This window comes from Anarhichas minor, unplaced genomic scaffold, assembly GCF_050575085.1.
Source record: "Anarhichas minor isolate MPS153535 unplaced genomic scaffold, ASM5057508v1 ptg000018l, whole genome shotgun sequence".
NCBI classification, from domain to species: Eukaryota; Metazoa; Chordata; class Actinopteri; order Perciformes; family Anarhichadidae; genus Anarhichas; species Anarhichas minor.
In genome coordinates, this window is record NW_027466464.1 from 14,676,969 (window position 1) to 14,699,964 (window position 22,996).

At 42.8% G+C, this 22,996-nt stretch overlaps 1 protein-coding gene across 1 annotated transcript; it reads left to right on the plus strand.

Moving 5' to 3' along the window:
- Positions 1-637: 637 nt before the first annotated feature.
- LOC142953089 (interphotoreceptor matrix proteoglycan 2-like) lies at positions 638-20,991 on the plus strand. Its single transcript, XM_076095159.1, has 22 exons — positions 638-716; positions 1,947-2,138; positions 2,524-2,690; positions 3,700-3,728; positions 4,697-4,729; positions 6,000-6,046; positions 6,859-7,562; positions 7,659-9,140; positions 9,221-9,382; positions 11,466-11,524; positions 11,616-11,636; positions 12,136-12,392; positions 12,961-13,022; positions 13,107-13,317; positions 13,840-15,554; positions 15,633-15,852; positions 17,447-17,657; positions 18,045-18,233; positions 18,332-18,506; positions 19,173-19,252; positions 19,809-19,867; positions 20,016-20,991. Exons 1-21 carry the CDS (start codon positions 638-640, stop codon positions 19,840-19,842), a joined length of 6,129 nt encoding a protein of 2,042 aa, XP_075951274.1. The 3' UTR covers positions 19,843-19,867; positions 20,016-20,991.
- Positions 20,992-22,996: the final 2,005 nt, after the last annotated feature.

Sequence of the window (22,996 nt, forward strand, 5' to 3'; positions counted from 1 at the left end):
TCCAGCTCCATCGTGACCTATGACCTCGTTAATGTCGAGCGTGACCTTGTAGGGTGTTCAGGTAATCCAGATCAGTCTGCCGTAACGACCACCTGGCCGACGGAGACTGTTTTATATTATTACAACTGTGTTTTACTGTGCTGTCACTTGTTTATATTACAGTTAAATACATTAATACACACTTATTAATCACACCATATAAAGCTCATATTACACGTTTATTTGGCAGCATAGTAATTTAAAGAGTAAATCTGGACACAATTGCATCACTTTCACAGGTGAATCATGGGTAATAACCTTTGTATTAACTTCATTATCTTTAAACTAAACTGTTGCATGTTTGTTTGATTCTCTTAAAGCAACAGTGACACTGAACTGAGACTGATCATCTGGTCATCCAGTCCAGCAGATAGTCATCCAGTCCAGCACAGATAGTCATCCAGTCCAGCAGATTAACAAATCGGATTACAGGAAAGAGAAAAAAAGTCCCATCTGCTCAGAGAGCAAACCAGCAGCTCGGAGACACCAGACCCGTCCTCCAGTCTCCCGTCTCATTGGACCCGTCTCATTGGACGACTGAGAGACGGAGCTGATGAGCTGAAGACGAGGACAGACCAAGAAGAAGTTCTTCTGAGAAATGGCAGGACAGTTTGGGAGGTTGGTGCTGTGGATGCTGGGAGCTGTACTGCTGTCGGGACGCGTCTACACAGAGACAGGTACACATCGAGCTATTAGTACTACTAAGGGATACCTGTGTTCAAAGCTTTTATTACTACTAACGGATACTTATGCCCGTGTTCAAGGCAAGGCAAGGCAAGGCAAGTTTATTTGTATAGCACATTTCAACAACAAGGTAATTCAAAGTGCTTCACATAAAACCATTAAAAGCATCAAAACATAAGGCAAAAGAAAAGGAGATTTAAAAACAATTAAGAACATTCATTGAAACATTAAAAACAGTCATTAAAACATTAAAAAACAGTGTAAGAAATAAAATACAGTCGTAAAATGCAGAAATGCAGGAAATTGATTAATATATTAATTGAATCTGGTTCAATTAAAGGCAGCAGCAAACAGAAAAGTCTTCAATCTTGATTTAAAGGAGCTGAGGGTCTCAGCAGACCTGCAGCTTTCTGGGACTTTGTTCCAGATATGTGGAGCAGAAGAACTGAACGCTGCTTCTCCATGTTTAGTTCTGACTCTGGGAACAGAAAGTAGACCGGTCCCAGACGACCTAAGGGGTCGGGATGGTTCATAAGGTAGCAGCAGATCAGAGATGTATTTTGTCCCTAAACCATTCAGTGCTTTATAAACCAACAGTCAATTCTTTGTTTGACAGGAAGCCAGTGCAAAGACCTCAGAACTGGAGTGATGTGATCAAAGGTTTTATTACTACTAACGGACACTTATACCCGTGTTCAAAGGTTTTATTACTACTAACGGATACTTATACCCGTGTTCAAAGGTTTTATTACTACTAACGGATACTTATACCCGTGTTCAAAGGTTTTATTACTACTAACGGATACTTTCTTCAAACAATGTTTTTATTACTACTTACAAAGTTTAACTTACTTAACTACTACTACTACTAATAGATACTTATACCTGTGTTCAGAAAGTTTATAATATTACCAACAAATACTTTTATCTGTGTTCATTGACAGGTTGTATTACTACTAACAGATACTTATATCTGAGTTCAAACAACACATTTGTATTATTACTAACAGATACTTATACCTGTGTTAGAACTACAGTAAAAATACCAATATGTGTGTGTCCTGTAAAAGTCCTGCAAGTGAAAGAACACAAGTATTATCAGTTTCATGTCCTTAAATTATCAGCTGAAAAGTACAACAGCATTATGAGCAGTAATAGTATTATCAGCAGTAAGAGTACAGCAGTACTTCTACAGGTAAAACTACTCTCTGGTTTTCCTCCAGATGCAGACTCGGAGGGACCCGGTTCACATCTGGTGGTTCAGTCGCTGGTTTCCGATCAGCTTCTTTACCGACGACACGCCGCTTTAACTCGGAGAAAAAGGAACATCTTGTTTCCCAGCGGAGTCAAACTTTGTACTCGGGAGACGTTCGACCAGGCCGTCAACAACCACCTGAAGTACTATCATCTCAGAGGTACGTCAGCGGGTTCTGGTTCTGGTTCTGGACTTAAAGAGTGTTTTCAGAAACATGTTTGTTCCTTGAACACTCGGTGTTTCACCGAAGCTCTGATCCAAACTGACTTAGGAGCTTAAACTCTGTGTCTGCTGTCACTAAAGCAGCTGATCTCAGAGAGGTCAGGGGTCATTCAGAGACAGGTGAACTTTAAAAACACGTCGTGTGGTCTCAGCTTCAGGAAACATCCCTTAGCTTTCAACTTTAAAAAAGATCTGCTGTTATTTACAAAGATGGATCTACAAAACGTTAGTTTTCAGCTCAATGCAAACAACCTCAGGGAGTTTAAATAGATGTAGCTTCATGTGTAACATGTTAATGCTCCAGTATGTAACATGTGTTTCAGTGTGTCAGGAGACTGTGTGGGAGGCCTTTAAGATCTTCTGGGACCGGCTCCCGGAGCGGGAAGAGTACCAGCACTGGGTCCGTCGCTGCATAGACGAGTCCGTCAGCGTCAAGGACATCGGCAGCTTCTTCAGCCAATCAGAGGAACACGGCAGCCTCATCAGGAGTGTGAGTGTGTATATATATATATATATATGTATATGTATGTATATGTATATGTATATGTATATGTATGTATATATATATGAGCTGCTGCTCTCCAGTGAGAGCAGCAGCTGCTGCACGTTGTAACGCCGTCGCTTTAGTCGTCCTCTCCTTTCATACAACTCGTGTGTTCTTCTGGTGACGGTGCGTCTTGAGGCTCATACGTGACGTCATTCGTTGGGATCCTAAAGGTGCGTTCACACCAAACGCGACGCGAACGCACCTTGAGAACGTTCCTCAGACCGACATCTTCCACAACACTAACCTGCAGTTTGTCTCCACTTCTCTGTAGCATCTGTTAGCTTGTGTTGCTTTAGTTTATCTCTACTTCTCCCACACGCTGCATCAACGTAGTCTGAAGACTTCCTCCACCGCTGCCAGTGAGCAACGCACTTTACAAATAATAATAAGAAAACAAAATGCGTTAACGCGCGATAACATAATTGTCGGTGTTAATTAATTAATGCATTAACGTGATAACGTGTTAACTTGCCCAGCACTAATATATATGTATATATACATTCTCTTCATACATTACATCACATTCATATAGACACATATACAATACATAGGTAAAAAAAGACATACATTAATAATACATAATAATACATAATTAAATATACTGTAAAGAATACGAGATTAGTATTTTGTATGTAAATAATGATAATTTGTCTTATTGTGTACAAAATAAAACAAATCTGCTACCAATACTAATAATGATATGAATGATAATATTATATTGTTTATTACAAAGTATAAAACACTTGTTTCTGTGTTCAAAGGTTCAGACTAAAACGTTCCCAAATATAAATTTACCAAAATAAAACCAGAGCGGACGTCGTGCTAAAGATGTAAATCTACTTCAATAACTCTGTGATTCATTTAAAAGCATGTTAATGTTACTGAGGAACAACAACACACTGTAGTTATAACGTCATAACGTTATAAACTCTTCTTTGTTTCCATCTTTCAGAGAGTTGCCATGGTAACGGCGACGAACAGGTCAGTTTACGACAAAGTCGAATGTTTCTTGTGTTTTACTTCATGAACCTGTAAAAATACAGAAGAAGTTGATTCAACATCATTTAGTGTCAAGTCTCTGAATCATATTCAAACATTTAATTACTGATTTTCAAGATTTCTGTCCATCGTTTGAATCTTATTGTCTCGACAAAAGTTAAATAAATTCTGGTGATGTGTTACACCAGATGTATTATTATTATTATTATTGTTATTACATCTCAATAACTCCCAATGGTTTTCTGCATAAACACAGACTGTTTAAAGTGTTTTCTATAATCGAGTTATTGATTGTGGAGCTTTTTCAATATATTGACACTAAAACAAGTCGTTAAAAGATTTGTTCTCTTGTTTGAAGAAAATAAGGTTTTTAGAGCTCAGTTACAGAAATAAATCCAGAAGATGGTGTAGACTGAAGTGTAGCAGGTGTAGTAGACTGACTTGTAGCAGGTGTAGTAGACTGAAGTGTAGCAGGTGTAGTAGACTGACGTGTAGTAGACTGAAGTGTAGCAGGTGTAGTAGACTGACTTGTAGCAGGTGTAGTAGACTGAAGTGTAGCAGGTGTAGTAGACTGACGTGTAGTAGACTGAAGTGTAGCAGGTGTAGTAGACTGACTTGTAGCAGGTGTAGTAGACTGAAGTGTAGCAGGTGTAGTAGACTGAAGTGTAGCAGGTGTAGTAGACTGAAATGTAGCAGGTGTAGTAGACTGACGTGTAGCAGGTGTAGTAGACTGAAGTGTAGCAGGTGTAGTAGACTGACGTGTAGCAGGTGTAGTAGACTGAAGTGTAGCAGGTGTAGTAGACTGAAGTGTAGCAGGTGTAGTAGACTGAAGTGTAGCAGGTGAAGTAGACTGACTTGTAGCAGGTGTAGTAGACTGAAGTGTAGCAGGTGTAGTAGACTGACGTGGTTGTGTTACTGACACCTGTGCTCTGCTTCATCACCTGCTGCAGTGTGCCCATCGCCTCAGGTCCTCCTCCATGCAGGTAGGCCTGAACACAGCAAACACAGACCTGGAGTCAGTTCACAGACTAGTTCAGCTGTATGCCGACGATATGTGACTATATACGTAGAATACATAGATATTATAATGTATTTAAACAGCTGAGAGTGTTTGGCTGCTTCTCGCTCAGCCAGATGTTTGTTTGTTGTGTTTTTCACAGTTGTGTGGTTTCTGTTAATTCTCACCATAAAAACCTCTTGGGCCCAGATGTGTCTCACGGCTGCACTTTAATGACTTTAAAGGGGAATGCCAACTATTGTTAGGGTTCACAGATGTGTTGTGTCTGAAGAGAAACATTAAAGTAACAGGATGTAGCAGAAACGGAACATAAATATATATATAAAACTGTCTTTTAGATGAAAACTCCCCTTTAAAATCAGCATTTGCTCATTTTACTGATGTTGTTTTTGGACTTTTTGTTTTTATACTTTATTATATAAATAAATAATAAATAATATTATTCAATTCAATTCAATTTATTTTAATATAGCCCAAAATCACAAAATATAAATTTGCCTCAGAGGGCTTTACAATATGTACACATGTGACATCCTCTGTCCTGGAACCCTCACATGAGAACAGGAACCCTCACATGAGAACAGGAACCCTCACATGAGAACAGGAACCCTCACATGAGAACAGGAACCCTCACATGAGAACAGGAACCCTCACATGAGAACAGGAACCCTCACATCAGAGCAGGAACCCTCACATGAGAACAGGAACCCTCACATCAGAGCAGGAACAACTCCCCCAAAACCCCTTTAACGGGGAGAACAGAGGGAGAGACCAGAGGGAGAGAACAGAGGGAGAGAACAGAGGGAGAGAACAGAGGAGGATCCTCTCCCAGGATGGACAGAAGTGTGATAGATGTCATTATAGATTTACTACATTAATCGTGTGTCTATGTATCTCTGAAATATTCATGACTTCATTTGAATGTGATGTAATGAGGTTTATCTTAAATAGTAAAAGACTTAACGGAACCCTATTCATGGTTATTTTCATTGTCTGCTCACTTTAAGAATCATTTCCTTGATTAATCGATTACTTATTTATTCTTTACAGTCATCACATCTTTTATACATGTTATAAATATATTCATTTACTTTCACAAAGACGGTAAACATTTTTATGAATAATATCCCATCATAACTTTATATAATTACAATCTTGAAAGTTTCTGTCACAGTTTGACAGGAAGTTGTTTTCTGTTGTTTTCTAAAATCTTTTCTGTCTCTTTTCTACTGCAGCTCTGAGACAACAAGCGTCCAGTCGGCAGAATCGTTGAGTCCAGCAGGTAAACTCTCACCTGAATCTCTGCATCCCCATTAAGATGTTGACTCGAGCCCAAGGTTCGGACAGTAAAAGTGACACCTGAAAGCAGCAGAAGGCTCTTTGAAGGACTTTGTGTGACAGCAGGAGGTTAATAGTGTCTAACTGGTGACCCATTGAAAGTCTTCATGACCTCTTTGATGAGCGGAGGACCAGACGATCATGTTTGTTCAACACTGAACGCTGTCCAGGTTTAAACGTCTGCTGCCGGCTTACCCCCACCTCACCTCATGTGAGGGAGGACCGGGAGCTCTGAATAGACCAGTAAGCCTATTTACAGTCAGTCTGGTCACTGGGGGGTGAGGACGTGACTGACTTACTGGTATCAGGGTGAAGACCTGACTGAGTTACTGGTATCAAGGTGAAGACCTGACTGAGTTACTGGTATCAAGGCGAAGACCTGACTGAGTTACTGGTATCAGGGTTAGTGGGATCAAAGAAGAACGTGGAGACGCTGAGTTTGTGGCGGTTTGTATTTGAGCCAACGTGGAGCTGGAAACAAAAGTCTTCCACTCCTCAAATGGCTTTACGGTTTAATTTAATGTCACAACTTCACCTCTTTTAAGGTGAACGGAGAAAAGGAATCACTTGACCGTCTCAGCTTGTGGCCAGTGAATCAAACACTAGGTCTTCCCACACAACAGAGACAACAACAAAACGTGACAAATGATTTACGAGTTAAATCTCTCTGAAAGAACTGGATCTCATGACTATGTTCAGTTAGTTTACTTTCCATCGTCCTAATAATGTCGTATCATCTATATCGTCTTTTTACAGAGGAGGACGTTATCATCGTCAGATCGGACACAATCACAACAAACAAAGAGGACCTTCCACCGGGCTTTGAGGTCACCGCGTTGACCCCTTTACTCTCTGCAACCGAAGGGGTTAACGATCCTGCAACATCCGGGACCAAGATCCCGGTGGATTTTACCTCCGAGTCAGTGATCGTTGCCTTGCCAGAGGACGCCGAAGACTTCAGCATCGCTTCGGAAAGTCCACCTTTGATCATCACCGACACTCTGGAGTCTGAAGAAGTAGATGTTGAGGACATTGCAGAGGAAACCGTGGAGGTTGTTGAGGAAGATCGAACTGTAACAGAAGAGGAGGTTGAGATCTTACCTGAAGATGTGGATGTACCTGATTCTGAGGAGCCACCCTCAGAGGTCATGGCTGAAGTGGTCCTCACAGAAGCCACCATTGTGGTTTCTACTGAGCCCACTACATTAGGGCATGAAGAGCCAGCTGCTGAGGCTTCTTCAGGAGTCGCAACCGAGCAAACACCCGAGGAGACTTTCAAGGTCGTTGACGAACCTCCAGACAAGTCTTTGGACGTCACCCCAGACTTGTCCTTGACTGAAACTGAGGATTCACCGGAGCCAACCGATACACTTGAAATAGTCAAGGTAGTTATTCTTGAAGAACCTGACGGTGACCGATCGAAACCACCTGCAGAACATCCTTCAGCGGAAACTATAGAAGTTAGCCAAGATGAAACTCCAACTGTGTTTTTGTTAACGGATTCAGAAGAAGAAGCTGAAATATTTATAAACATGACTCAAGGCTTGGAAATCAAGGTTCCTTCCCAGGCTTCTATTCTGACCATAACAGACCAGATCGCAGTAGAAGTTAATGAAGAGGTCACTTCTGAACCCGTCGTGGGGATTTTACGAGAGAACAAGGATGAAGACACCTCGTACGTCACAGAGGAGGTACCACCTCGTACTACAGTGGACGAGACGGAGGAAGAAATAATAGTCGAGGCAGCAGAAGAAGACAAAGTCTTACATGAAGAAGACTTAGTTCTTGTTGAAGATGAGACGACGGATATAGATGTAAAAGAGCTAGGCGTCATTGATGCAACAGCAGAAGAAGAACCAGATGTTCAAACAGAGGATGCAACAGTTACAAAAGATGAGACTTTAGAAGCTTCGGTTCACATCTCAGCAGAAGAAGAACCAGATGAAGCTACAATACAAACATCAACCTTTGAAGAACGGACAGAAAAGATGGAAAGAGGAACAATTGAAGGTGCAGAAACACCTGAGGTACCGATAGAACCTGTAGACGGAGAAGAAACAAATCTAACTGAAATTGTACAAGAACCAGAACCTGCAGTAGAAACTGTACAAGAACCAGAACCTCCAGTAGAAACTGGACTAGAACTAGAACCTGCAGTAGAAACTGGACTAGAACTAGATCCTGCAGTAGAAACTGTACAAGAACCTGTTTTAGAAACTGTACAAATAGTAGAACCTACTGGAGAAGCAGAACGTGCAGAAGGAACTGTACAAGAACCAGAACCTCCATTAGAAACTGAACAAGAACCAGAACCTATTTTTGAAACTGTACAAATAGTAGAACCTGCAGAAGGAACTGCTGAAGAGACAGAACCCATGAGAGAACCAGAACAAAAAGCAGAACTCGTAGAAGAAATTGCAAAAGAGAAGGAACCTGCACAAGAACCTTTGGAGGATATGGAAGAAGCAAAATCTGAGGCCTCGTTAGAGATATTGGAGGAAGTCGTTCCTGAGACTTTTGGTGAAACAACACCAGCATTCAATGAAGAGATCACTCCAGTTATTGTTGTTGTTCCAGAAGATACCAATCGTTTATTGCCCGTGACTGAAGTGGAGGAAACACCTGATCCGGAGGTGACTGTGGAACTACTAGGAGACCCCGAGGTAGAAGAACCACCAGAAACTACTAGAAAGAGTCCTACACAGGTGGTTGAGCCTGCAAGTGAAGGTCCAGAGTCCGAAAGTGAAACATCTCCAGAGTTTGTGACTCGTGACCGTCCGGGCATTGTTCCCACAGGGGGGGGAGTAACTGAGGCTGAGGAGGTCCGCCACGAGGTTCCTGATGATCCTGGAAAAGACCAGAGTGAGGACAGCGTCCAGGTTGTGGACGTTGAGGGTACCCCCCCAGGTGCTGCATCCACTCCGGAGGTCACAACCAAGTACGTCGTGGAGTACAACAACGGGAACTTCCCCGATCTGACGGAGAACCCTCACGCCGTAGACGACCACCTTCTGGGAAACAACGACTTCAACAACTCGGTGAGTAAAAGTAGATTTTTGTTGTAGAACGTCCCGCTTATCGACAACACACCCAGCATTCAATGTTCCCGAACTTTCAGATCGGTAACGAGATTGACGACGGCGTGCCGTGGCCCCCGAGGCCCCTGAAGGACCAGGTGGTGGAGCTGAGCATCAAGCTGAGAGGAGAAACCTACAACGACGCTCTGAGAGACCCGAGCAGCTCCCAGTACCAGCAGCTGGCCAAACACTTCACCCGCAGGGTACGATGGTTTTTAACTGAAACACTTCACCCGAAGGGTACGATGGTTTTTAACTGAAACACTTCACCCGAAGGGTACGATGGTTTTTAACTGAAACACTTCACCCAAAGGGTACGATGGTTTTTAACTGAAACACTTCACCCGAAGGGTACGGTGGTTTATAACTGAAACACTTCACCCGAAGGGTACGGTGGTTTATAACTGAAACACTTCACCCGAAGGGTACGGTGTTTTTTAACTGAAACACTTCACCCGAAGGGTACGATGGTTTTTAACTGAAACACTTCACCTGAAGGGTACGATGGTTTTAACTGAAACACTTCACCCAAAGGGTACGATGGTTTTTAACTGAAACACTTCACCCGAAGGGTACGGTGGTTTATAACTGAAACACTTCACCCGAAGGGTACGGTGTTTTTTAACTGAAACACTTCACCCGAAGGGTACGGTGGTTTTTAACTGAAACACTTCACCTGAAGGGTACGATGGTTTTAACTGAAACACTTCACCCGAAGGGTACGGTGGTTTTTAACTGAAACACTTCACCTGAAGGGTACGGTGGTTTATAACTGAAACACTTCACCTGAAGGGTACGATGGTTTTAACTGAAACACTTCACCCGAAGGGTACGATGGTTTTAACTGAAACACTTCACCCGAAGGGTACGATGGTTTTTAACTGAAACACTTCACCCGAAGGGTACGATGGTTTTTAACTGAAACACTTCACCCAAAGGGTACGATGGTTTTTAACTGAAACACTTCACCCGAAGGGTACGGTGTTTTTTAACTGAAACACTTCACCCGAAGGGTACGGTGGTTTTTAACTGAAACACTTCACCTGAAGGGTACGATGGTTTTAACTGAAACACTTCACCCGAAGGGTACGGTGGTTTTTAACTGAAACACTTCACCTGAAGGGTACGGTGGTTTATAACTGAAACACTTCACCTGAAGGGTACGATGGTTTTAACTGAAACACTGTTTTAAGCGTTTAAAAGTTTAAAAGTCAACTATGGAAGTTGAAAGACAGATTTAACCATTTCCAGAGTTCACAACATGTTTTTATCTAACGAATAGAATTTGTTGGCGTTATAAAATAAAGTCTCTGGATTCAAACAGAGAAAGTTAAATGTTAAAGTGTTTCTCAAAACGTCGTCATCAAAGCAGCAGGAGAGGATCAGTGATGACGTCATTGTTATTGATCTCTGCGGTTCCTCTTCACACCTCCTCCTCCTCCTCATCTTCACTCCTCTGCGTCTTTGACTCCTCTCTCTGATGCAACACTCATTACTTGCTTGTGGTTTTCCTAAAAACTGCCGACTCAGGCCTCTGTGGTTTACAGGCCTGTTCTTCAGGCGTTAAGGTTCTTCAGCTTGAAGGTTCTTGAGTTCTCTCCCAGTTCTCTACGACTCGCTGAGGCACTAAAAACCAGCAGTGACTCACTTTGGAAAAACCAGCGGTGCCAGGAAACATCAGCTCCACCGGTGTGTTCAGGCTCCACCGGGACTTTTTAGTGACGGTTTATTTTCTTTAATGAGGGAACATGAAGTGAAGAACAGGGTTAGAGACAGTAGAGTAACTTTACAAGAGGAACACGAGTGTTAAGAGTTGGCTGTCAGCTGTTCTTCTCTGTGTCACATGACATGTGTGTGTCACATGACATGTGTGTGTCACATGACATGTTTGTGTCACATGACAGAGTCCCGTTGAAGTTGATGTAGAATCACTTTGATTATTGATCAGTAAATATTGATAGAAGATCAGCTGATGTTCCAACAGTAACTCTACACTAACCTCCTGTTACTACTGTGATAAAGTTCACTCCAGCTTTTATTGTGAAACTCTGAAACAGGAAGCTGTTCTAGCTGATTCCTTCTCTTCTTCTTCTTCTGTTGCTCAGAGGATCTTTGACTCTTTAACAGCGTTTAGTTCTGCGTCTACTAAACTAAAGAACGTCTGTTAGTGAAGACACTAACGTGACACACTGCAGATTCAGAGACATTGTTGATTAAGAATCACCTGATTATTATTATTATATTAGAGACATATTCAAAGACTAAAAGTTACTTCCTGTCTCTCAGATTGAAGACGCCTTCGAGAGACTCCCGGGCTTCAAGAACGTCTTCGTAGTTGAATTCAGGTTTGTTTTAACTTCCTGTTCTCTATCAGGTCATTACTGTGTTAAAGTCTGTCGTCCCTGAGAGTCTAATGTGTTTTGTTTCTGTTGTCAGGCCTCAGAAGGACCTGGAGAGGTGAGTTTGACCAACTTTATCCCCCCCCCCCCCCCCCTCCTCCCCGTCTGTAGCAGTAAGTAAGAGCTGAAGCTTAAACCCTTCAACAATAGTCAACCGGCATAAGTCGCTCGCTGCTCGTTGGCCTCCTGCAGCCGTTACAGGATTACTGTTTTGGGTTTACGACAGGCTCACCCCCCCCCCCCCCCCCCTCCTCCCCCATTAAATTGTGAGCTCCTCAGTGAAACTCTGAAGTCATCATTGATTCTCCAACAGTCACGTGACAACAATTCAGTGAATCTTACACTGAGGAGCAGAGAGGAGAGGCTGTAAGTAGAGGTTGTAGAATCTAAGTAGTTCAATATTTATAGCATGTAGAGCCTCGAGGGCTAAACAGGGTTAAATCTTCTGGTTCTGGTTCTCTTAACCTCTTATCACTCCTGAGAAACGAGGTCATAAAACAGCTGCTGACCCTCCACTATAATACAGCTCTCAGCTTCAGGTCTCGTTCCCCCTTCAGGGGTCTGGTGGTCCTGGTCCACTACGCCATCACCCTGGAGGTAGACGGCAGCAGCGGTGTCACCAACGACACGCTGGACTTCATCTCTCTGCAGAACAACCTAGTGGAGAATAATTACCCCGGAGCCGCCGAGCAGCCCACCGTCGTCTACACCATCACCGACTTCCGCAACTACATCACGGAGGCTCTGCACAAGGACAACTTCATGAGCAACAGCAGCCTGGAGACGCAGCCGGACGCCCTGCAGCTGGAGAACGGTACCACACATATTAATATATTCATGGGACTTATGGTCCTGATGAATACAGATTTAAGAAAAGTCTCATTCTGTCTTCTAGTTTTTAAGGTATTGACTTGTTTCATAGGTTGTAAATACCTGATTCTAGATATAATAATTTGGCACTAACTACAATTAAATGTGACCAGCGGGCTTTTGTAAGTTCATCATCTGTCAACATATATGAAGAGTAAAGTTTCCAATCATAAATGAATAATGCTATGCTGCTTTCAAGGAAATTATTTGGACTATAAAATAAAGTGTTTACTCAATTTAAATGTATTTATTCTAGAAAAGATAGACACAAAACAATGTTTTATTTTTATTAATTCTGTTGGGAAGAGGATGAAACATTCTTCTTCTTCTTCTTGTTAATTCCTAGAAAATAATATTTTTCATTTTAACCAGAAAAGACATTTTCATTAAAGTTAAAGATGATGATGTGAAAGGTTCCAGTTTGATCCTCGGTTTAGATTTGAGGAAGAAGAAGCTTCCAGCAGCCTTTGATAGATCAATACAGGATGTTATTGACAAACTCTTTTCTGCAGTGGAGAACTTGTTACCTGCTGAGAAACCGACGAGCCGACCGGCCGACACCTTTGACAACATGGTGAGTTAAAGTGAACCAGAAGAAGAAGCCGATCACAGAAATGAAGATCATTCATGTCAATATCAGTAAACTTTCCTCTGTCAGGACAACGTCCTCGCTGCAGAGAAGCCTCCCGACGCTCCGATCCACGAGGACGACCTTACCAAAGACGACTTCCTATTCGACCCTTTCGACCAGCGGAAAGAATCTCAGGGCGCCGCGCTGAGCGAGAACGACGTCTTCATGTTCGAAGAGAGCACGAATCCTCCAGCCGCCGCAGGGTTCCCTGAGAAGACCTTCGACCTGCAAGGAGAGAGTGAGCAGGCGATCAATGACTGAGCAGACGATCAGTAAACGAGCAGACGATCAATAACCGAGCAGACGATCAATAACCGAGCATACGATGAATAACCGAGCATACGATCAGTGACCGAGCAGACGATCAGTGACCGAGCATACGATCAATGACCGAGCAGACGATCAGCGACCGAGCAGACGATCAATAACCGAGCAGACGACCAGCAACCGAGCAGACGACCAGCGACCGAGCAGACGATCAATAACCGAGCAGACGATCAGTGACCGAGCATACGATCAGTGACCGAGCTGACGATCAGTGACCGAGCAGCGGTCAGTGACCGAGCAGACGATCAGTGACCGAGCATACGATCAGTGACCGAGCAGACGATCAGTGACCGAGCAGACAATCAATGACCGAGCATACGATCAGTGACCGAGCAGACGATCAGTAACCGAGCAACGGTCAGTGACCAAGTAGACGATCAGTGACCGAGCAGAGTATTCGTAAAAACTCTTAATTTGCTTTTCTGGTTTCCAGATGATGGAAATATTGAAGATGAGGGATTCCTCCTGAGTAATGATCCGGCGGTTGGAGACCACGTCGCCCGAGGAGACCAGGTGGATCCTGGAGGATCCTCTGCAGCCATCGCCCCCCAACCGCTGGTGAAACCTCAATCGGGCTCCGAGGTCATGCCGGACGAAGGATCTGGTTCTGGTTTCTCTGGAGACGGACGGGGAGCCGATCTCTGGTCCTGGCAGCCAGTGGCGTCCTCTGACGAGATCCTCTACGAGGACAGCAGCCTTGAGGTGCTACCACCGCCGGATCTGCAGGAGACGGTGGACGAGTACAAGGAGGCCACTGAGAACCAGGATGTAACTTTGATGGAGGTTGAGTTCACCATAGCTCCCCGTTTACAAACAACAGTTCCTGCTTTTGAAGAATCATTGCTGGAGGAACCATTCTTGGACCAGGTTTTGGTGACACCCCATATCAGCACAGACCCTCGGCACTCAACCACCACCGAAGCACCAGTGTTCTTCCCCAAAGGAACCTTGGACATCAAACTGTCAGTGGAGGCATCTGGTATCCATGACGACTACTCCTTGACCAGACCACATACCCTTTTACCTCCAGTCACAGATTCTCTTGAGTCTGAACCCTGGACTCGCGAGGCCCCTGTTTTTAGAGGACCAACCGATTCGGCCGTCAAGCTTCCAGAAACCACTGAAGATGTGGAAGTAACTACTGAAGCAGCAGTAGAGCTTCCAGCTGCTGCTGTTGGGTCTGAATCTAAAGAAGATCAACCCGAAAAGGTAGAGGTTGAAGTCCCAGATACTGAAACCTCCTCAACCGAAGGGTTAGAGTCTCCTACCTTTATAGGAGTCCAGTCAGAACCCAGCTTTGACTCGACCACCGAACAGCTGGCAGAACTTCAGATATTCTCTGAAAAACCTAACCTGCTGCTGCCAGAAACCAAAGACCAGGATGAGGTTGAAATTATAGTGGAACAACACATCGGCGGCACTGATCCCACCATAACAACGGCGCCAGTGGTCAGTCTCCAAGAAGAGGATCTGGTTGTGGATGAAGTCATGATTATCGCGACGACAACTGCCGCTTCAGTCCTCACTTCCTCTGTGAGTTCAGACCACAGCGGCAGAATTGCGCTCTCCCCTGAGAAGGACTCACCGTTCACCCGAGTGTCGGATTCGGCGCCGGAGGACGAGGAACCGGTTCACCATGAGCACCTGAACCACGAAGAAGAGTTTCCAATGAGCAGTCCGACTTCAGGTGTTCCTCTTTTTACGCCATCATCATCACATCAAGGTGATCTAATGTCTCCAGGAGCTTCAGCTCAGGAGGAAAATGTCTTAACCACCTTCACGAATACTTCAGAAAGTGAATCAAGTAGTGAAACCCTCCAAACAACAACGACCTCGCTTCAGGAAGTCCACAACGACCCCCCAGCTACTGAGATCCAACCCTTCGATCACGATATATCTGACGTGCCGAGCATCGACGTCAGCTTCGATTTGTTTCAGTACGGCGGCGTGGCGACTGAAGGTGACAGCAGTGGATTCTCCAGTGGGGCTCAGGGGTCGGACCTGGATGGCGTCGCTCTACCGACCCGACCCGGCAGGGCCCTGACGGTGTTCTTCAGCCTCAGGGTGACCAACATGGCGTTCTCCATGGACCTCTTCAACAAGAGCTCGCCCGAGTACAAAGCCCTGGAGCAACAGTTCCTACAACTGGTGAGACCTCAAAGACTGAATCAAAACTTCTAGATCCACATGTTCTGCTCCTCTCACGTCTTTGTCTTCACCTCGCAGCTGGTCCCGCACCTTCAGTCCAACCTGAACAACTTCAAGAACCTGGAGATCCTCAACTTCAGGAACGGCAGCATCGTGGTGAACAGCAGGATGAGGTTCGGTGAGCCAGTTCCCAGAGGGGTCACCAACGTCGTGTACCTCATCCTGGAAGACTTCGCCAACACCGCATACCAGACCATGAACCTGGCCATTGACAAGTACTCGCTGGACGTGGAATCAGGTAGGACCGAAGTAGAGGAGGGGCTAGACCTGAACATCAACAATCCTCCTGCTTCTTTTGAGATCTTCCTAATTAAAAAAAATATATATAGATAGTAAAAAAAATACATAATATATTATATAGATTAACATATTTAATATAGATAAAAAATATATAATGATATAATATATATTAAAGAAAATAGATCAAATATAATATAGATTAAAAATATGTATTAATATTATATAGTTATGAAATAAATATATAAAATATAATATGGATAATTAATATAATACAGACTAAATATAATATAGATTTAAACGTTTTTAAATTCTAATAATATCGATAAACAAGTGATAAACTGACCCTGCCTGATTGAGCAAAGCGTGTTGATCTTCTACGTCCTTTAAAAATCCAAGACAAGAGCTCGAGCCGCTAACTAGATCCCGCTTTCTCCTTTTGTTTTCAGCTTTTCTTTAATATCTGAATTTAAAGTGCAGACACATTTGTTATTTCAGGCTAAATAAGTAAACTTGACTAAATGTGACCGTTGTAAAGCTGAAAGTGTCGTGACCTTGTTAGAAAGTGTGTAACTCTAATACCTGAGATAATCTGTCTGAGAGGAACGTGAGCAGCAGCAGAGAAGTACATTTACTCAGGTACTTGTACTTCTTACTACTTCACTACATTTATCCGACAACTTTAGTTACTTTACAAAGATTTTTACACACAAAACATTTGAAGTTTTTAATGTAAATCTGCTGTTTTCTTAAAAATTAAACTCAGTTCTTAGAAATCAAAACACAAGTACAAGTTTTTACAAGTACAGCTGAAATTATTAATCAATCAATTAGTCCTAAAATCCTGCTTTACATGAATAATTGAGTTATAATAATCTAATGATAGAATATAGAATAGTTTGAATACTTTAACTGTGTTTTACTGATGATACTCGTATACCTTTACTTTTGGTTGTGTGTATTTTAAACCGAGGGAGTCGCCGTAACGTTCGATCAGATTTACTGTCACTTCCGTCTCTGCTGAGCTGCAGCTCTTTAATCTGTCTGAGCCAATCAGAAGAGCTCCTGACAGCCTGGTAATCTAGTGAGTCACTGGTCAGCTGATAATCACTCCTCTTCACTCTGAGGAGCACATGGTCACCATACTGGGTCTGACATAAAGTCCACCTCATTCATGAGAGAATCATCTGTTCATGTACTCACTGTGATGTGGAGCTCCGTGCTCCATCAAGTTCATGTTCTGGGGTCTGGTCTCTGGGTCTGCCCTGGGATCCGGTCCCAGGGTCTGTCTCAAGGTAAGTCCCGGGGTCTATCTTGAGGTCAGTTCCAGGGTCTGGTCTCATGGTCTATCTTGAGGTCAGTCCCAGGGTCTGCCTTGAGGCCAGTTCTGAGTCTGGTTCTGGGGTCAGTCCTGAGGGCTGTTTCTAGGTTCTGGTCCTGGTGTTGGTCCCGAGGTCCGGCGCTCTGTATTTCAGGCGTGGCAGTCCGCCTCTGCTTTCTAGTGGAGGGAATATCCAGAACCATAACCGTCTATCAACTGACTGAAGCGTCTTCTTCTTCTTCTGTCTCCCTGGTTCGCCCCCCCCCCCCCTCAGGTGACCGGGCCGACCCCTGTAAATTCCAGGCGTGTAACGACTTCTCCAGGTGTTTGGTGAATCGGTGGTCCGGTGAGGCCGAGTGCGTCTGTGACGCCGGATACCTGAGCGTAGACGGCCTGCCGTGTCAGAGCATCTGCGAGGTGCAGCTCGACTTCTGCCTCAACGACGGCAAATGTGACGTCATCCCCGGCAAGGGCGCCATCTGCAGGTCGGAGGAGGTTTTACTCTTTCTTCGTCACTGTTCAACATTTTTTTAAGCTTCTTTAGCTCCTTAAACGCAACAACTCCTTTAAATTCGTTCTTCAATTCTTCTTTTATAAACCACAGAATAAGAAAAACCCACTTGCCCACAATGCATTCTATATTTAACACAATATAATATATTGTTTGCATTACAAAGGACGACATACATTCCTTCCATACAGTTTAAGATTCTGATTTAAGAGTTGGCAAAACTTTACAAAATATTTAACCAAGATTTTCTAATTTTATGTTACTTTAAATTTATTCTGGTCTTTAAGTTAAAACTAAGTAGTTATTAATAGATATTCCTGGTGGTGACTCTGGGATTTGAACCCGTGACCCTTCGCTGCAGGTGTCGGGTCGGAGAGAACTGGTGGTACCGCGGTGAGCACTGCGAGGAGTTCATCTCCGAGCCGCTGGTGGTCGGCATCGCCGTTGCCTCGGTGGTCGGCTTCCTCGCGGTGGCGGCCGGGATCGTCTTCTTCCTCGCGAGGACGCTGCGAGACCAGTACGACGGGGGGGACTCGGAGGACCCGCTACGGTGGGCAAGGATCCCGTCAGACTTTTTGTCTGACGGGAATTTTTGTTTTAATCCATTTTTGTTTTAGTTAGAGTTAACGCTAACGTGTTTCCCTCCAGACGGGGTGACAGCGTGCCGACGCTGGAACGAGCCACCAAGCTCAACCCGGTGTTCGAGAACAACCCGGTCACCGCCCAGTACTACCGTCGCTATGACGACCTGCCGCTGTACGGAGGCTCTGTCGACAGCGACGAGATACAACAAATCTACCAGAACAAGGCACTCACCAAGGAGGTACGAAAACCGTCTCCTATATTATATATTATATATATTATACCTCCTTAGTTTCTTTGTTTTACTGATTGTTTTCTACGTACAGCCGAGTGTCGTCAGCGTAGAGCTTTATTTTGATATTACATTACAGTTACATTACAGTCATTTAGCAGACGCTTTTATCCAAAGCGACTTACAATTCAGATTCTATCACATTTCTACAGCGTAGGCACAACTACGGGAGCAATTTTGGGGTTAAGTGTCTTGCTCAAGGACACATCGACATGCGACTAGCAGAGCCGGAGCCGGGGATTGAACCGCCGACCCTCTGATTCAAAGACGGCCCTGCTATCCACTTAGCCACAGTCGCCCCATATGATATGAACAGAAAACTAGTGGTCCCAACATTGAGCCTTGTGGTACACCATAAATACACTTTGAGGTAGGGAATGGGGGGTATGAGGTACTTCTCTACAGTAGATGGAGTTTGGAGAAACAGTTTAAGTTTATATATATATTATATATTTAGAATACTTTCACCTCTTGACCTTTCTTATCTGTGTTCTCTTCAAAGACACCACCAGTGTATTTGTACCTCTTCTTCTTCCTCCTCCTCTTCAGTCTGGTTCACTTGTGGCCTCGCGGCCTCACTGTTGACATGTTTCCTGACCTTTTACCTCTCTGCAGGAGGTCCAGGAGCGTCTTAGGATACTTGAGTTGTGTGCCAGAGATCAGCACTTTGCAGACTTTGTGCGACAGACGCAAGTGTGAGTGTTTTAATGTTTGTAAAGCTGTTCATTTTAGATTTAGTCATATTTTAGTCACCTTTCTTTTAGTTTAAGTACATATCATGATATTTTAGACTGAGCCTCCTGTCATATAAAATGATTATTAGACACTTTTACAGCAGTTTAAATCATCTCATTAAATCCTTCAAGATTCACAAAACGTCACCTTGAAACAAACAACAGACGTATCGAAATAGTTTAAATCTACAAATGCAGACCTGGATTTTGGTTCAGAGAAGCTAACCTCAATATATAATATATCAATAAGATATTTACCAAATGTTTTCCATGTGTAGAGACACAAGTGAATGTTTGCAGGAAACATTTAAAAATAGCAGAATGTTTTGGAGACGCTCCACTAATAGCATCAAATATCCAAACAAACCTCAAACATGCAGAAGTACACATCTGTTTGTGTTCGGGGCTCTTTCACATTGTAGACTTTGTGGTTTTGGACCAGGTCCGCCTGAAACCACTTCACTCGCCGGCCAGAAACCACCAAACTGATCCAGTTTGCTCTTGTTTTGTGGAGCAGATTCCTGGAGAGGAGAGGAAGTTCGACCACATAGCGAGTCCTGAGCCGGAGACCTCGAGGTACGAACGTCTCCTCTGTTATTCATGTTTTATGTTTCATGTCTTTGTGAATCCCACGTTTGCTGTTGTGTGTTTTCTCACAAAGTTAGGACAAATTCTTTAGGTCAGAAGTCTTAAAGTTACAGTGTCCTCACCTGTGTCTCTACAGAAATCTGCCTTCGTCTTTGATTCTTGGGACTTCTTCTTCTGTGACCGTGACGAAGCGTTCAGGAGTTTATTTCCAGTTCCCCTGAACTGTCCTTCTCGTCTTCACCTGTAAATACTGTGTTGTTTGTGTTTTTAACACTTCAGTCTGTGTTCACTGCTCTTCCTCATATTCTCTCTGAGAACCTCTGTCTTACGCTTCGTCTTTAGCTTCGTCTCAAAGGGCTTCTGTTGAACCTGCAACCTGCTGCTGTAGCTTCAAACACTTCGCTGGAGGTTGGTTGGTGGTCGATAGTTTGACTCTGACACTCAGACTCCTCTTCGTCAGTGCCTTCGCCGCTCTGCTAGCTTCTTTGGGATGCGTAGACTCTCAGAGCCCTTGACGTCAGTTTTCCTCGACAACTCGGATCAATAAGCTGCCGATCAGCTGCTTAACAAACACCAATGTTTACATTTCTAATCGATGCTGGAGTGTTAACGGATATGTGGAACTTGTGTAGCCACGCCCCTTTATGTTTCGTCTTTGTGCTTCGTCACTCAGAAATCTTAACCACAGTTTTAAACTTTTAAACTGCCTCCAGATACGATTGTTGTGACTTGTTTATCTGTCTTTGGAGAGAAACTTCATATGTTGAGATTCGTCCACAGCTCAACAAGGTTTAACTCACATTTCAGTTTCAATGCAAAGAACCTGGAACTGTTATTTATCATCATATGTGTTAAAAACCTAAAACAGTTTGCAGACGATATGATTTTACAAGTTATTTACTTTTGTGAACTAAGTAAAAATATAATGGAGTACTAAAAGTTAGAAATACTCTCAAAATGAGTATTAAAACTATTAATATATATATATATATATATTAATATAAATATAAAAGCACCCACATTACAGCCAATAGTGTTTTTAAATACTTGAATTTTCTATGTTTGTTGCTGTGACCTGAAACTCAATAATCTGATGAAATCCATCCAATAGACTAACAGCTGATGTTTGTTGTTTAGATGCTGTTTGTTTGTTTGTTCTTATAGACCCCCCCCCCCCCACTACAAACCTCTGCAGCAACTCGATGGCTTAAAATCTGTCTTCTGTCTTTGTGTGTTGTTTTCTATGCTGTTGATTTTAGACTAACAATTAAAACTGTGATGTGTAAGTGCACCGTCACGTTTTTCTAAAATAAAATGACAATATTTTTACAGTAACATCTGAGTTCCATAGTTTTATTTATTAGTAGTTATTATTAGAAACCCTCAAACTCTTTATGGAGTCTATATTTTAGGCTTTGTTTACTACTTCTGGTCTTCTTCGTTGGTGCGTCGCTGCCCCCTATGGGTCAATAGAAGAACGTGAAACCATCGGTGGGACTAGTTTTTATGACTTGTTGTAAAACTTTACGGCACATTCACATTATTTTATTTGTATAAAACGCCATCGACTCTTAAAACTGAGAAACTTCACTTCAGTTTGTGGAAGAAACATTTGGATGAAAAAAAGTTCTAAACTCATAATAATATTTTTGTCTATCGCAAACGTGAAGCAATCTTTGAAATGTAACTTAAATATATTAAATCAAAACTTTATTTCTTCCAAAATTCAACATAATTACAAAGTAAAGTAAACATTTTGCAGCACATTGGCCCTCGTGGGCCACCGTACAGTCTGAATAAAGATAACATCTCTGATGAATTGTTGATTTTGCGGCTGCAGACTTTATTATTTCAGCCATGTTTGTAGTTTTATGGAATGTTGGAATGTTTCTGCTGATTGAGTTCAGACGGTCCAGCTGTCAGTCAAAGCCATCATCATGACGACCTGATGACAGATAAAGGTTTGAACAGCGAGTGAGGCAGCGGTCGCTCTTCATCATCCTTGTCTTCATTTTGGTTTTTATTGGGATTTTTATGATAAAGTTCATCATTCATGTTGATTTTATGGAAGAATTCCTTGATTGTATTATTCTTCATAAATCATTTTTCTTTGTTTGTATGAAGACTTTTATTTGATCGTAGTCGGTGTCGGTAATTGATTTTACATAAATATTTTAATCAAGAAGAAAAATAGTTTTTATGAATACTTTTAGATTTTGTTTTCTTTATTAAATTGTATTTAAGTTTTTATTTTTATTGTTATTTTCTGATTTTCAAAAGAACATTTAATGAAGATAATTATTTATATTTATCTTTGGATGACTGATGAGTCTTAATATGTTCAGGTATTTCCTTCAGGTTCTATATTGTTAGATCTGTTTGAATGTTGTGATGTTTCTCTTCGTTTTGTATTATTTGTTATTTTTGTTTAAACTCGGCCGTTAAAGGACGAAGATGTTTCAGACGTTCACGTTGACAGACGATGAAAAGAGGAAATATTTGTGTGACGGAAAGAATGTGAAGAGGAACGAGATCCTTTATGTCCTGAGCTTTCAGCCACTGATCCCGATCCTCCTCTCAGCTCATGTTTGTTTCCATAGCGACGATGATGACGATGATGATGATGATGAAGATGTTTCCACAGTGGGCTGTTGGGAAGGTTTTGTGTCAAACGTGTGAAAAGATGAATCTATTTTGGGTTTTTGTTCCACAGTTTTTGGAAGAACAGACTCTTCAGGTTCTGGACTCTGTTTCTTCTTCATGGGTCTCATTAAATGTTGGATCCAGATCACGATGACGTCTAACTTTATTATATCAGACACACGTTTAAGCTTCAGACAGCGTGTGAACATGAAACATGAGGACTACAAAACCCATGATCCTCAGGGAGTGAACCTGCCTCAGCTAAAGCCTGGGGTTTCCTACATTTCCCACAATGCCTTCTGACACTAGACTTCTTCATGTCTTTCTCTGCTGGTTCCAGGAGGAAGAGGGTCAAAACAAAACCACCTTCTGGGTCACGAGAACCCGATCCGAGCGGTTCTGGTTCCGCAGGTGTTTTTGAGGTCTGACGGTGACTGGAAGGTATCTGGTCTTGGCCGTGTGGGGGTTTAATGG